General features: G+C 35.2%; 2 protein-coding genes across 6 annotated transcripts; one reads left to right on the top strand and one right to left on the bottom strand.

The window, feature by feature from the left end:
- The first annotated feature begins 1,603 nt into the window (after positions 1-1,603).
- Positions 1,604-3,877, top strand: LOC110606020 (AP-2 complex subunit sigma). Its single transcript, XM_021744735.2, has 6 exons — positions 1,604-1,817; positions 1,958-2,056; positions 2,190-2,240; positions 2,672-2,845; positions 3,339-3,398; positions 3,582-3,877. The coding sequence occupies exons 1-6, from the start codon at positions 1,815-1,817 to the stop codon at positions 3,621-3,623; spliced, it is 429 nt and encodes a 142-aa protein (XP_021600427.1). The 5' UTR covers positions 1,604-1,814; the 3' UTR covers positions 3,624-3,877.
- Positions 3,878-4,697: 820 nt separating this feature from the next.
- Positions 4,698-10,370, bottom strand: LOC110606018. Of its 5 annotated transcripts, none has more exons than XM_021744730.2 (14): positions 10,256-10,370; positions 9,053-9,263; positions 8,696-8,835; positions 8,545-8,605; positions 7,883-8,010; positions 7,575-7,785; positions 7,197-7,479; positions 7,017-7,083; positions 6,874-6,934; positions 6,698-6,764; positions 6,552-6,624; positions 6,066-6,413; positions 5,787-5,996; positions 4,698-5,422 (listed from the first exon to the last, which is right to left on the bottom strand). In XM_021744730.2, exons 2-14 carry the CDS (start codon positions 9,153-9,155, stop codon positions 5,072-5,074), a joined length of 2,103 nt encoding a protein of 700 aa, XP_021600422.1. In that variant the 5' UTR covers positions 9,156-9,263; positions 10,256-10,370; the 3' UTR covers positions 4,698-5,071. The 5 variants fall into 5 exon arrangements, with proteins under 5 accessions (XP_021600422.1, XP_021600424.1, XP_043809346.1 ...); XM_021744732.2 differs by having other exon boundaries at positions 10,242-10,363; XM_043953411.1 differs by lacking the exon at positions 10,256-10,370 and adding an exon at positions 9,960-10,207.
- Between the last annotated feature and the right edge of the window lie 5,563 nt (positions 10,371-15,933).

Here is a 15,933-nt window from a genome sequence, read left to right as displayed (position 1 = left end):
ATATTATATTAAATAAATATTTATTACAAATAAATTTTTATTATATAAAAAATTATATATAATAAATATATTAAAATATTGCACTGAATAATTTATAATATTGAGTATTATAAATTATGTGATTATTTTTTATATTTAAAAAATTTTACTTTTTGTTCTAAATGTAATGAAATATTATATGTTTTAAATTATAAAATTTTATTTTTTATATTTTAAATTTTTATTAATATCTATATAAAAGTGAGAATAGAATGAATAATGATATTAATAAAAAATAATATTATTATAATAAAAATATATATTTAAAAAATTATTTTATTATTCAAATAAAATTTTAAAGATTATAATGTGATTTATTGTTAATTTATATAAATTTAATTTAATATCTCAATTATAATGATAGCAAATTAAAAAGATCTAATTTTATCATCAAAATTTAAAGGGTTAAATATAAATATAATTATTGTAAATGTTTAAATTTTTTTATTAATACTAAAAAAGAAACATTTATTATAGCTTATTGATAAATTACTTTTTTATTTTTTTATTATGCAAACGCTTTTGCATTAAAAGTTTATTGGGCCAAAAATACAAATACAATAATCTCAAGCCCACAAGAGCTTACAGCCGATTCATCAGCTTACGGAAATCGGGTCGCTAGATGTAGCGGTATTATTCTTAAGTTGCTAATGTTAACAATCGAAAGCCTCTTCTAAGCCATAACCTCAGTACCCAAAAACAAAAAACCAACGGTAAACAGAGAGTATCTAAATCTCCCAAGAACTTTCTTGGCTTTTCACTTTCTCTTTCTTCTCTTTTCTCCTTCCTCCTAAGCAACTGATGATTCTCTCTTTCAATAAATTACTTTTTCGGATTTAAAAGCTCAATGTCGCACTGAATCCTTTTATCCATAGTTGATAATAATTTTTCTTTTTTTTCAATTTGATAGATTAAAAATGTAAGGTTCATATAATTGATTTTAAAAGTATAATTAGTGTTTTAATTATTCGCATACAATTAATAAAAATTTGAATGAATTTTTATAAAATTAAAATATATAAATTAAATCTTTAATTTTTTAAAAATAGATTTAATTTTAACATAATTCATAAGTTAAAAAGATATTCTAATTTATTAATTCTTATATTGTTTTTAGAATTAATGAATTCTTAGTTGAAAGAAAACATCGTTTTTTCTTTCAAGTATCCATTTTCACTTTCATTAGCATTGCCAAAACGTTATATCTATAGTTTCTAATTGTTTTCACTTACATTTATATTTAATATATTTTAAAAATATATTGTAATAAATCAAAATAAATAAAACAATTTATATTTCAGTTATAATTATATTCCATAGTTTAATCACAAATGTGAATGTATTGCAATAAAGATTAAAGAAGGATTTTTTACTTTAAAAAAAATATACAATTATAAATAAATTTATTAAAAATAAAATAAAACTAAACATTAATATAAATTTAATCCGAGTTTAAAATAATTAATTTTTATTCCGCAGTTCCGCTGCCACATTTGATACAGTCAGCTACATGACGTCAGAAAAAAAAAAAAAAAAGATTAAAACACATCAACGGACATGAGAGATTTAGCGTCATTTTTACACTGTTCATCTGTATGCATCATTCACATAGTAGATTTCTCTGTCTTTTTTCCTTTCGAAGTTTCAACCTCCACCCCGCAGTTGGGACGAAGAAATTGGCAGAAAAGAAGAGGGTGCAGTAGCCTAGATTTGCGACATCTGCACATAAATCGCAGTCGTTGTTCGCTTATTTGTCATTTGATATTTTGATAAGAATGGTACTCATTCTCTGAATTGTCATTGTTAATTCTGCTATAGTTTTCTGAATTATCACGTTAATTCTGCGTTACCATTTTGATTTTTCGTTGGCAAGTTGAAAACTGAGATTTTTGTTATTCTTTGATTTTGATTTTGGCAGATCCGATTCATACTCCTGCAAAACAGGCAAGGAAAGACTCGTCTTGCCAAATACTATGTTCCTCTCGAGGATTCCGAGAAGCACAAAGTCGAATACGAGGTTAACCATCCTATTGTATTTAATATTTTTATCTCCTTATTTGGTTTTAACTCCTTTGAAATGATCTCGTTATTTAATTTTTATTCAGCTTAATTTTAACCCTGTTTTTACCTGGATTAATTTCTTTTTATAGGTTCATCGGCTGGTGGTTAACAGAGATCCCAAGTTCACGAATTTTGTTGAGGTTGGTGATTTCTTAATATTGTTTGGTTGCTAGAAAATGATTAACAGAATCAATTTGTTAAAATTTTCACATTTTGACTTCATTAAATAGATGCATCTAGCTAAAGGAACATAGTCCAATTAATTTGCTAGTTGAGCTGGATTTTTGTCTATGAAAACAATAGCGAAGTGGATTAATCAGCTTCTATCTAAAGTAATTGTGTCCTATCTTGTGTTTTCTGCTGGTGTTTGCTTCAGAGCTCCATTTTTATGCATATACTTCTTGGGATGGAACCAATTTTTTTGTAAATCTTTACTTGAGCTGATCCTGTGGCAATTATATTAAGTTGTTTTCTCTATATTGAACTATTTAAAGCGCCTTGTTCTGTCATCTTTTTTCCTTGATCTTTTGAATATTTTGCCTTGTTTACATAATAAATATTTTACTTGCAGTTCCGAACACACAAGGTCATCTACAGGCGATATGCTGGATTATTTTTCTCAATTTGCGTTGACATAACAGATAATGAATTGGCATATTTAGAGTGCATCCATTTATTTGTGGAGATATTGGATCATTTCTTCAGCAATGTTTGTGAGCTAGATTTGGTATTCAACTTTCACAAGGTTTGTCAAAACCCTGATTTTTCTTGTTTACTTATTTGATTTCCTGACCTGTGCACACCATCTGCTTTGTAAATTGATTTGTAATGCACCAATTTTCTGTTTTCTTCTTCTTGCACCTTATATAATTCTTGCCCTACTGGTTAGTTTCTGCCTCATTCTATTCTTGCCATGTTGCTATTGAAGCTTCCAAGGGCTGTGCATATTTGAAATATCATCTGTCTGCATATACCAGTTAGAAGACAGATGCAGAAATGTTCACTTCTAACTATAACTAATATGCTTAGATTTTTCTTGCTATTATTGCTGTAAGAGTTACCATAGACACATTACTTTTCCTTCATCTGTAATTTAGTCCCTTTGCATGTGCGCGCCGCAGATTGTTTGCACCTTTCTAATGGATGATTTTATCCTTTGTTGCTTTGAACAGGGAAAGAAAAGTATCCTTTGTTGCCATTTGTTCTCATTTGTTCTCATTCACCTGATCTCTTTACAGGTTTATCTGATACTTGATGAATTTATTCTTGCTGGGGAGCTCCAAGAAACAAGCAAGAAGGTGAGCTTTTTCTGAGATTTTAGTCATTATTTGATGCCAGGAAAGAGAAGTTATGGTTATGTACAATTGAACTTTTTTTAATTCACTTTTGGCTTTGTCTCTTGCATAGGATTTTTATTCAGTTTATTTTATGCTGGCGAGAACTTTATCGTTGTAGTGAATGTGCATCGTTGTATTTTTCAGGCAATCATAGAAAGAATGGGGGAATTGGAGAAGCTCGAGTAGGAATCTTTCTTTTTATAGTTAAGAGCATTTAGAGATTTCAATTTTCCATTATTTCCCACCTCGTTTGTTCCGGTTCTGCGTTTATTTTGTTTGCTTATTGGCAATGCCAGTTCTTCTCTTGTAATATTTGAAAATCAGAGCCAGAAAATTTCATACATGCATGATGCATCTTGGTATTTGGAACAATGGAGCTAACCATTTATCAATCAAAACTGTTAAATTTGGGTAGGTTTAACTCACCCCAAAAGCTAGCTTAAGAGAGGATTGCCTATAATTTATATAAGAGCACATTATCCCTCCCATTTCAACAACCGATATGGGATTCAATACATCTCTTACTCCTAGAATTTTACTGGTGCGTGACACATTACTCCTCCCCTTTCCACAACCGATATGAGATTCAATAAAAACTTTATTCTTTAATCAACAAATATTCAATAAAAACTTTATTCTTTATTAATCAACAAATATATGAACAAGTTTGTATTAAGCTACTTTTAAATGTTTCTTAGGGATAAAACTTTTATACAATTAGGTCAGAGGAGATGTAAACGTAGGGATTCATCTGCAAGGAGTGTTGTCGTTGCTCTTATTAAGCTTTTGCAAGTAGATGATGGGTTATGGGTGATTACACTAATAGGACCTTTTTGTTATGCTACAGATGAGAATTTAGAAGTTTAACCAGAAAATTCGCAAATGTTTTAAACTAACATTCGTTATGGGGAATGCTACGTAGGCGATGGCATTGGCAATCCAAGATAGAGAAATAGGCAGATGGCGATTAACAACATTTGTAGCATGACCATTACTTGGATCGAGTGGAACTTGAGAGGGTTCTCATGTTAAACGAGCGTACAAGGAAATAATAAAAGACAAGTTAATCAATATATGCAAGTAACTTGTATTAATGCAACGGACAATATAAGTTCTATTGGGTCAGAAAAGGACCCATGTTTTTTTTTTTTTTTTTTTTTTGGTGGGGGGGGGGTTCATCTCCCTCAAATGACTACTCATGTAAATACAAGTGGATAAAAATCATCCGAGAATTAAAATTGTGGACTTGGGCGTGGTTCATACTGAAAACGGAGCATAAGCACAAGCAAATATATTCCCAAGTTCGTCGTAAATTGTTCAGACTCCAATTTAAATGAGATCATCAGAAGGCGCTGCAGAATTCTCTGTGCCCATGGCAGCTGATGCGCTTTAACAGGCATCAGGTTGCTCAGCCAGCACTTCTTATGGTATTTTGAAGCCCCAGTTACATCTTTAGATCTATTTACTCTGTTGAGACATACCCAAATTGAGCACCAACTCACAAGTGTTGACATAAGTAAAGAATGAAATAATGTTACAGTCGTCTGATTGTAACAGCTCTTTTCCCCATTCTGTTTCTGTTTCACAATCGCTCATTGCAGTTACTCATGCAATGGCAGTACACCACCACTAGCTCAAAACCTAACTCCATTTTCTTCATAAACAGATTGCCTCTTCATCCTTGCATGCGGCAAAGTGATGGCCATCAACTGCTGCTGCTGCTGAGAGATCTGAGGATACTTGGGGCCTGGTACATCCAGTGTTGAAGTTGAAGGTGAGACGTAGGGCATCAGCCCAGGCGAGTCTTGCCTTCCATTTGGCCAGCTTGGAAAATGAGTCATGGCTGTCGAAGTTCCAGTGTTCCTGTACTGAGCTGCCAACTGGGCAGCCCAAAGCTGTTGCTGTGGCAGCTTTGTCAAGGCCTTGGAACTTGCATGAGGAACAAAATATGGGCTGGTGAGATGGGTAGGAAACTGAAGCTGGGCCTGTGATCAATCATTACAAAAAAAGAATCAGCAACTTTCCAGTTTCCAGCCAACTGAGATAACTAGACTAGGAGTGATTCACATGATAGAAAAAGCAGTTATGCAAATTTTGTTGTTTATGAGAAGTTAGCAAACTAAGCTGCATGCCTAAGCGACTTTCAACAGCTTGCTTGACACTTTGCAAGTAAGCTACATTTTTTTTCCTGTGGAGAAACCATCCAGTGTATCTCATTCTTCAATTGGTGCAGTTATTTACTAACAAACCTACCCTTGGAAAGGATGAATAGCTAACCACTCTTTGATAGGTTTTAGTGTTACCACTTCACATGAACATAAATGAAACTCTGAAAGGTTAGAATAAGACCTGTTGTGCTGCTGCTGCTGCTGAAGGCTGATCAGGGTAAGCAGGTGTAAGTCTTGTTTGTGACATAGAGAAAGGCATGAGCGTGGGGTTTTGCAAATGATAAGGAATTTGCATTTGTGCACATGGTTCCAAACCATTTCCAGTTCCATTAGACCTGTTATTAGGTTCCATGGCACCACCACCAGCTGAAAGGGACAGGAAATTGAAGCCCTGAGAGAGAAACTGATCAGACGCAATACATCATATTTATATATAATTGGAAATGGAATCTAGACTCACCTTCTTCTGGCAGGTGTATGCACCAGATGCCAGAGCAGCCTGAGAATGATCTTGGTGAGGCTTTAGGTGTTGAAGAATACCACTTTTAGTATCATTTGAATTCTTCAGAACTGCATTAACTGTGCTAGCTGCTTTAATTCCCTTTAAATCATTTCTGATGTCACTGAAGTCATTTATTGTCATAAGAACACCCTGTTTCAATACTTCATGCGGTCTCAGTTGACTTGGAGGAGGCATTGAAAAGCTTTCTTTTCTCTCAGGTATTTGTAAAGCCCGAATGAGACAGCCTATGTAAACATGAGCTGCACACCTCTTCCATGACCTTCTGTCAGTTGAAACTTTCAAAACCTGTATATGGTTCATGGCCCACCATCAACAGATGCTTGGAAAAGCAAATAGCAATGAAACATATAGTTCAATTTAGAAGTCTTATGGTAGCACTAAAGAGCAGGTAAGATAAATAATAACTAGATTACAAGTATTCACCTTTCCAATTGAACCATTACGCAACAAATCAGGTCTGGTACCAAGCCAAGCAGGTATTTTAGCAGCACAAGATCTGAAACATCCAAGTCATACATGGGAGACAACAAAAGGATGAATAAAACCAAAGATACAAGACAGAAAATTACTGCGACAAAGGACCATGGCAAGCACTACTTGACACTGCCGAAGACAATCCTGGCCACAAAATTGGACCTTCACATGAAAGAATCAAGTATTTACCATTGAAAGTTTAGTGATATAATAAGATGAAAAATAGATAACGGAGATTACAAGTTACAACATCAAGCAAACTAGATTATACCATTGTTCTTGGATTTGCCAATCGCATGCTGTTGGTCTGGTTGACTTCCAATTGCTGGAGTCTGAAAAGCAAGAAAGCAGAGCAAATATTGAATTCTGCATTCTTAAGTTGCAATATGTTATAGACTTTCGGAGTATGACTACCTGTGCCAATGATATCTCCATCATTCTGTCAAGCAAATTTTCTAGTTTTGCAGGCTGCCTTAGTGTACTTTATGATAAAGGGGAAAAAACATAAAAATAATTAAGCACTCAAAAGATAGAAAAAAGAAGTAGCAAAGAAGGTGTTGAATTCAGGATGCTTGAGGAAAAAGCAATGCCTACCTAGCATCCTGATCTGTTCCACGTGGAAAACAAAAGTTAACCAAGTTGCATGCTGGCTTTTGTTCCTCGTAATTAACCGTCTTGTGCAGACCCACTTGAGCAATAGAACTGTCTAATTCTCCATGTTTTTTGTTGCTGGTCAAATCATATGGTTCTTGTGTGATCGGTGTGTAAAGTTTAGTAGTTTCTTCAGGTGATCTTTCTATGTCAGAAGCAGGATTAACAGCCTCATCAGTTCTTGGTCTGCCAATTCCATTCAAGTCTTCTTTTATAGTTGCAGAAGCTAAGAGAACGTGAAAGTAGAATACATTCACATTAACAAATATAACTAAATAAATAATTTAATTGACAGTGTGGAGGAAATTAGAAAAGGTTTACCTTCCAATTTGGGTTCAAGTCTCTCACTAGCCTCTTGCAAAGCTGAAGGACTTGCTTCTGAAGAAACACCATCTAAGTTGTTGCTACGATCAGCTTCAATGTTAGGGAACATTCCTGCCAAAGCATACAGTGTCTCCACAACTTCTTCCTCATCTTTGGTGATAGGCCCACCAACAATATGCTTCAGGGACCAGTTTGGGGACCCTTGCTTCTACAAGGGCAAATTTATCTCTTATATAATTTTGACTTGCTTTGCTCAATCCAAAAGGAATAAGTAACGAAATTAGCATAATGACGAATTGACTAACCAAGTTCTGTTTCGATTTCTTTAGGCCAACCATTTTGGGTGATTTGACGCCACTACTAGATCGGTTCAACTTCTTTGAATTTGGCAAAGGTGGAGATAAAAAAGATTCCCGATTGCGTTTCTTCATGGCTGTGAAAAAATTCACATATTTTCAGAGCATTAATGCCAAAATAATTATGAAGCACTAATCCCTTTTTCTTTCTTCTAAATAAAGGGGAAATTTGCTGATTCATAAAAAGCTTAAAGTATCTCCCATGGAAAAGTAAGCTCAAGAATAGAAAAAAAGCAAATATTTCAATCACAATTTTTATTTGAAAAGAATCAATGCTATGTGATTCCCATCATAAACATAATAAATAAGATTAGAAAAGAAAAGAGACAGAATCTTGCGTCCTTACAAAGAAAGAAAAAGTAAAAAGCTTCAGTTTTGCTTCAGTCCCAATCCAAAATTTACAAAAATGAGAACCCCACAGACACACAAATAGGAAGCGAAACTTCCAGGAAAGACGACCAGCAAGTAAACCTTCATTCGAAAACCGTCGGCCTCCAAATAATTAAGCAAGTAAACCGTCCTTACTTTCCTCTCTCCAAAAGAATAACAAGTAAATAATTTATAAAAAAAAAAAAGACAAGTATTCTTTTATTCCAACAAACCAACCACACCTGACCGTAGCTTCCGCGGAACAGAAACATGATCAACGCCATTGCAGTCATCAAAAAATTGCTGCAAAATAATAGAATAAGTTAGCATATAATCAAAACGAAAAGTAGTTGATACCAACTGCCTCTTTATCTGGTGCATTCAATAACTGACCTTTCTGGGTAGCTTGAATCTTTTACCACCACTGCCACTGACAGAAGGAGCCTGGGAAGGAAGGGACTCTTCTCTATCAGCTAATTCGCAATCCATTTTATACTCGTCCTGGTTACTCGAATTTGCTCTACCGTTCAAAGCTTCAAATCACAATCCACAAAAATGAACAAGAATAAAAAAACAAAACAGAGAAAGAAGTAAAACAAGAGATACGCATTATCTGTGAAAGTCTTATCACAAAGTTGAATAAGAATATAAAGATAAAGACAAGTACCAAAATGGGATTTGTTTCTTAGTTTAGCGAAAAAACGTGAAATTTTCGGGACCAGAAATAAAGGAGAGTAAGGTAAAATTCACCAGCAGAGATATGCTTGTGTCCAGATTGCTTAATCTGTCGCGAGAACCGACTCGCTACACGCCTCACGTCTCGACTCTTGTCTGTTTCTATCATATTGATCATCACAAACTAACAACATCCGCCCGTTGAAAACGGCTTCGACGGCGCAGAATAGATACCAACAAGCCAAATCCAGATCTTTTCTCTCACTTTCTCTCCAAATTTGCGGTTCTTCAATGGAAGGAAAGAAAGATAAGTTAGAGAAACCGGCGTTTATGTGCTGATAAAGATGAACCCAACAAGAACAATAAAGAGAAGAGTTTTTATTTTATTTATATTTATTAGTAATTAGCGAAATATAAGGGTAGAGAAAACCGAAAAAGTGGCGTTTGGGTTTTTGTTCCAAAGAATAATCAATTTAGTTGGCAGGTATCTCTCCTCTACTCTCTCTCTCTCTCTCTCTCTGTGTGTGTTCGAGTGTGAAAGCTACGGGGGGGGATCCCCCCTCTCTCTATCCCTCTGGTCACTCCAGTGAGAGGTGAAGTGCAGCAGCGAAGAGATACACCAGAGACAAAAACTCAAAAAGCAAACCTACCAAACAGATTGAGTGAGAGAAAAAAGGAAAGGAAGAGAAAAGTAATTCATTCCTCGTGTTTGGAGAATCAGGTTCTTCGTGAAATAAAGCACATACAGGGAGAAAAAAAGTGGAGAGATAAAGAGAGAGGGGAGAAATGACGCAAAGACACTCCAGAGAGCACACAAAAGAAGAGAAGGAAAGGAAACTCTCTCTCTCTCTCTGTTACACCCGTGAATCACATTGTATTTCTACAAGAGCAGATGCAGATCCCATCCATTAAAAAAAACTTTTGAATTAAAAAAAGAAACCCCATTAATGAGCACGAATCTTCCTGAACCTAAATTCATTATCCACTGCTTTACGGAGAGTCGGAGACAGATACACTCTGTTTACTTCTCATCCGCAGATCTTAATTGCGTCATCCACCACGTCCCAAAAACAGAAACCCATAGGAAATTTTTGACTCATAAATTATCTCAAGCACCCAGAAAAAGCCAGATGCTAAGTTAACAAGGTCTCGCGCTTTGAGCCCCCAAAACCGCCATTGAAATACCAGCAGAACCTCTAAAACTCATACTTAAAAACAGAAAGGAAGAAACTAGAAAGTAAGAATCTCAATTCTTCAAAACTACCATCGAAAATTCACCTTGTAATTTACATGCAGCTCTCTACTCCATTCTCTCTCTCTCTCTCTCTCTCTCTCTCTCTCTCTGCCCATACGCTTCCAAAAGACGGAAATCCGAAGCTTTCTCACAGTTACAAAAATAAATAAATAAATCCTCTTTAAATTGCATAACAAAACGGCCACACGGGTCATTCTCACGTCATTCCTTGTCCAATCACTACTCGAACAGCTGTCCGACCCATCAGGCATGCAAACTACACGTGTCATCCACGTCGGATCCTCACGCCACCTTGTAATGTTGGCTACACGCCTTTTTATTTTTTTGTCAAAGGTCTACACAACACTCTCCAACACCTAAAATATTCCAATGCTCGCGATCCTTTGTATCAAGCCTCGGCCTATACCGGCGTTAGATTTATCGACTCTCCGTCAATTCATCGACGGCTATTATTGCAGTTCTCAGACGACAGATAGGTGGCAATCCATTGTATCCGTACTGGGAAGTGATGGCCTTCTAGTCGTCTGCATGTATCTCTACTCTCTGCAAGGTAAAATTATTCTGTACCTTTCTTATTCAACTTTTGTTTAATTTAGAAAGATTGTTTTCTCCACACGCTGATGTCTAGTTCTAGTACACACACCTACGAGGGAAACTGGCCTGCTGGAGAAGCCATCCACGCGCTAGATAGAGAGTGGGGCCTCTAAATAGCTGAGACCTCCGAAATCCGCCGTCTCCGAATTTTGTTAGTTTTTTTTTTTATAAAACTGGCCAAATTTTGTTTAGTTTAAATTAGTTATTTTATAACAAATGATTTTTTCGAAAAGTGACTTAATTACTATAAGGTATTGCTTAAAGAAAAATGTTATACCTTCTAAAAAAGTATATTTTTTAGAAAGTGTATTTTTAAAAAATTTATTTGTGGAGAAATACGTATAATAATATTTTATATATAAATTAAATTTTTAAAAAATAAAATTATTTTTAAGTGATAAAATACAATAAATATTTATAATATAATTTTAAATTTAATAAATTAAAAGATAAATTGATAATTTTAATAAAATTAATTAAGAAAGTACAACTTATTAAATTTCAGTTAAGTAAATTATTTCTGTCATATAAAATAAATAATTTTTAAAAAATTATTAAATAAAAAAATTTTGCATTTCTTGAAAAGTATTATTTTTTTTAATTTATTTATCTTCAATCAAATAAATCCTAAAAATAAAAAATATTTTTAACTTTTTAAAAAGTTAAATAAAAATTTAAATTAAATAAACATTATTTTAATATCTTTAAAAAATTAAAATTTTCTTAAATTATCACAACAAAATAAGGTATAATTCTAAAAAACATTGGCAGTCAGGAGAGAGTGATAGAGTGGAAGGTGCATGTGGACTGTAGAGAAGGGAGAGTTTGGAAAGAAAAATAAAGGAAGGAAAGTGAAAGAAGGAAAATAAAGAAAGATGATAAAAATATCATGTTTGGAGAGAAAAATATTTTTTTTAAATACGTTTAGATAAAAAAATATTGAAAAAAAATAATTTTTAAGATATTTAACTTTAAATATTTAAAAGGAATATATCAAATGTAAGGTATAATTGTAATTTTCAAAATTTTTCTCCAATTTTTCCTTTAATTTATATAAAAAATAGGAGTAGATTTACCAGTTAATATTTTTTTTTCATCCAAATAAAAATTATATATAACATAAAGTTATTTTCTTCCTCCTTTATTTTCCCTTTCATCAAAACATGGTCCAAAGGCTCCATTCAGCCGTCAATTTTCCGATTACAATCATTGGTCCGATTCGTCGAAACCGAATTAAATTATAAAATCTAAAAAATTGAATCACTTCAAATTTTAACTCAAATGAATTTGATTTTTTATTAATTATCGAATCAAACTCAACTTATATTTATCAATTTGTTTCTATTCATTGTTTAATCTACAAAATAATGCATGAGAAAGCTGTAACAACATCAGAACACAAAAGGTTGGATGATAGCTGCGGGAACAACTGCTAGCCAATTGCAATCAATATTTCCTTCTAAGAACAATTTGGCCACGCAATCTGCTAGATCTCTTGACCAAAGGTACAGAAGAAAGAGGAAAGTTTTCAAGCTCTCTTTTGATAACAGCAATTTGAACTCTGATTTCCCAAAGGATAACAAACTCAGTTGAAAATTTGCAAAAAATCAATTCATATTCAACCCATCGACAGTATCAACAACTAAAAAAGCAGGGGAAGAAACGAAGGCGGCATTATCATAAAATATTGAATAAAAGACGGAGAATGATATTAAAAAATCAAAATTACAATTCTTCAATAACCCTTTTTCAACCGACAAGTGGCAATACGATAAAATGGAACACAAAATCTTCCAGATCCAAAAATCAGATTAAGCAATTGGTTCAACAATCGCAGCAACAACCGAGGACAATAAATAAACCAGTAGAAGCAAATGATTTCAGCATGCAGCAATCGATGTGATTATCGGCATGTGGGGGTTGATCACAACTTCTTGTTGCGGAGATGAAGTGAGAAAAGGATCGTTGAGAATAGAATGAAGGACAATTGATATGAGTGAGGTGAGGGCCTATCGATTGTTGAGTGAATTGATGAACAATGACATTTTTGTGGTTGTTGATTGGGGATATTCATCAAGGACTGAAAGAACTGTAGGAGTAGTAGCGGCGTTAGTAGAACAGAAGAATAAGATAGGTAACGGCAAGTGCAGACGTTTCATTTAATTTTAGAGATAATTATTATCTTACCCTTATATTATGACCTAATTAATTAAAATATTTTTGTAATTTTGACATTATATTAAAATATCTCAACACTTTAATTCCATTAATTGTAAAAGACTTTTAATAAATTATACTCATTTCTCCTATTAATTTATGTGTAAGATGAAAGAAAATAAATTTTTATCCAAAAATTATCCCCCTAACATCTAATAAAACGAATTACTCGTGACATCTCCTAATCTTCTTGCATCTTCTTCTCCATTGTGCTTTCCCCTGTTCCATTTTGCTATATTTGTTCCATAAAAGAATGATCAAGGAGGAGAAATAGAAATAGTAGCTCTCCACGATGAGGAAATATCTGCATGAAAAAAATTGTTCATGTGGAGTCAAAACTCATAACCATGAGTTGATTTAGCTGCATTTGAAAAATCTGATCTCAACATCAATCCAGAAAATTCCTTCTTAAAGTTGATGTATAGGTATCTACAACAGAACCTATGACATGAGTTGGGAAATACTTCCTTGACAACTCCAATTAATCCCTGAGAAATAGTATAGTATTAGTAAATATAGATAAATGTACAACATAAAGACCTTTATGAATATAATTTAAATCAATCTATTATTAAGTTTATGTATAGGTATCTTCTGTCAGATGGTGAAGCTGGAACATCAGAAGCCAGCTGGGATGCTCAACCCACTACCGATTCCAGAGTGGAAATGGGAAAACATGGCTATGGATTTCGTGGTGGGATTACCAGCAACGTCCAACAGATTAGACTCTATATGGGTAATAGTGGACAAATTGACCAAGTCTGCTCACTTTATCCCTGTCAGGAGTGGCTACTCTGTGAACAAACTGGCACAAGTATATGTTGAAGAGATTGTCAGGCTGCATGGGGCTCCAATATCAATAGTGTCAGATAGGGGACCACAGTTTACCTCCAGGTTTTGGCGGAGTCTGCAAAATGCTATGGGTACAAGGTTGGACTTTAGCACTGCTTTCCATCCACAGACTGACGGACAGTCAAAGAGGACCATCCAAACGATAGAAGACATGTTGAGAATGTGTGTGCTAGATTTTGGCGGTTCTTGGAAGCAGCATCTACCACTGGTGGAGTTTGCCTATAATAACAGTTATCATGCTAGCATAGGGATGGCTCCTTATAAAGCTCTATATGGGAGGAAGTGCAGGTCACCTGTCTGCTGGGAAGAAGTGGGAGAAAGGGCCTTGGCAGGGCCAGAGTTAGTTGAGATCACCAGCAGGGTAGTGCCTATTATCAGAGAAAGAATCAGGACTGCTGTGAGTCGGCAGAAGAGTTATGCAGATGTCCGCAGGAAACATGTTGTGTTCTAGGAGGGAGATATGGTGTTGCTCAAGGTGTCTCCTATGAAAGGGGTGATTCGTTTTGGGAAGAAAGGTAAACTAGCTCCAAGGTACATCGGACCCTTCAAAATCTTCCAAAAGGTTGGGAATGTATCTTATAAGTTAGATTTGCCTGCTTCTATGGAAAGAATACATCCGGTTTTTCATGTTTTCATGTTACAGAAGTTCGTGTCGGATCCGAGTAAGGTTCTTAATGAACCAGAGGTAGAGATCCTAGGAGATCTCACCTATGTTGAGCAGCCAGTGCAGATCGTAGACACACAAATTAGAAAGCTGAGGAACAAGGAAATCGCGATGGTAAAAGTCCTTTGGAATTACCACAACATGAAAGAGTGCACCTGGGAGACCCGGGAATCCATGCTTATACAGTACCCCTATCTCTTTTGAAGTAAGTGTTTTATGTTTTTATGTGCTTTCTTGATGTTATGTTTGCTTGTGTGTTGTTTGAACATTCGGGGATGAATGTTCTTAAGGGGGGAAGAATGTAATACTCGGCTAGACTCCAGTGTCGGAAATCCAACCTTCTGACGGAATCTCCGTTGGAATCCAGAATCTCGAATGTCGGAACCTCCTAGAAGGGTAAAAATATGTTTTTACAAAATGATTTTCATGATTGGTTTTGAGTTAAAGTTTTAAATTGATAGAAAAATGTTTTTGAGGGACAAGCCCAGGTTCGGCCGCCGAACATGGTGCTGCTGCGGGAGCTCTCTTTCGGCCCCCGAAGGTGGTCTGGCCAGCCACCTATAAGAGGCCTCCAGTCCGAAAATGGGGGAGTTTCTCTCTCCATTTTTGGGCAAAGGTGAGTTCTTGCCATTCCTTTGATGATTTTATGTTTTTCCTTCAAATTTTCATGAGTTTTCGCTTGTTTTTGAAGTTTTAAGCTTGGATCCAAGATTTTAAAGTTTGGGAGACCGTTTCTCCTCAACACTAAGTTTGGGATCACATCTACCTTCGATCTTCAAGAAGTAAGTGTAGATCCTTGCTCTTTATTATGTTTTAAGTAAGTTTTAAAAAGGGTTAAGGGTAAAATAATGCATGAAATGGCTAGATCTAAGGTTATAGGCTTTGAGTTGGGTTTTGATGAATGTATGCTTATGTGATATTTTTGTTGTTGTTGTTGGGGCTTAAGTTAGTTTTTATGCCCCTTTTGCATGTTGGAGTAAGTATGCTTGTTGTGGGAAGTTGGGTGTGAGGATTTGAGAGTTTTGGGGTTGAAATGCATGAGGCAGAATCGGGTTCTACCATTCTGGAGAACCCAGGATCGGCCGCCGAAGTAGGGTTCGACCGCCGAACTTGCATGGGAGGCAGCCTTTTGGCCGCCTAACATGCCTCCGAAAGCATGCACTTTCGGATCTGGAATGGAGTCTCGGCCGCCGAACCCGCCCCCGAAAGTCCCTGACTTTCGGATCTGTGGAGGATCTTCGGCCGCCGAACCTGCCCCCGAAAGACCCCGACTTTCGGATCTATAGAAAACCTTCGGCCGCCGAACCTGCCACCGAAAGTCCTCTGCCCAGCCTTCCTTTGCTTGTTTTATATGTATGTTTGGTGATGTTTTAG

This window comes from Manihot esculenta, chromosome 18 (genome assembly GCF_001659605.2).
Source record: "Manihot esculenta cultivar AM560-2 chromosome 18, M.esculenta_v8, whole genome shotgun sequence".
Lineage (NCBI taxonomy): Eukaryota > Viridiplantae > Streptophyta > Magnoliopsida > Malpighiales > Euphorbiaceae > Manihot > Manihot esculenta.
Note: the sequence above shows the minus strand (reverse complement) of the source record. Positions and strands in the feature narration are given on the sequence as shown.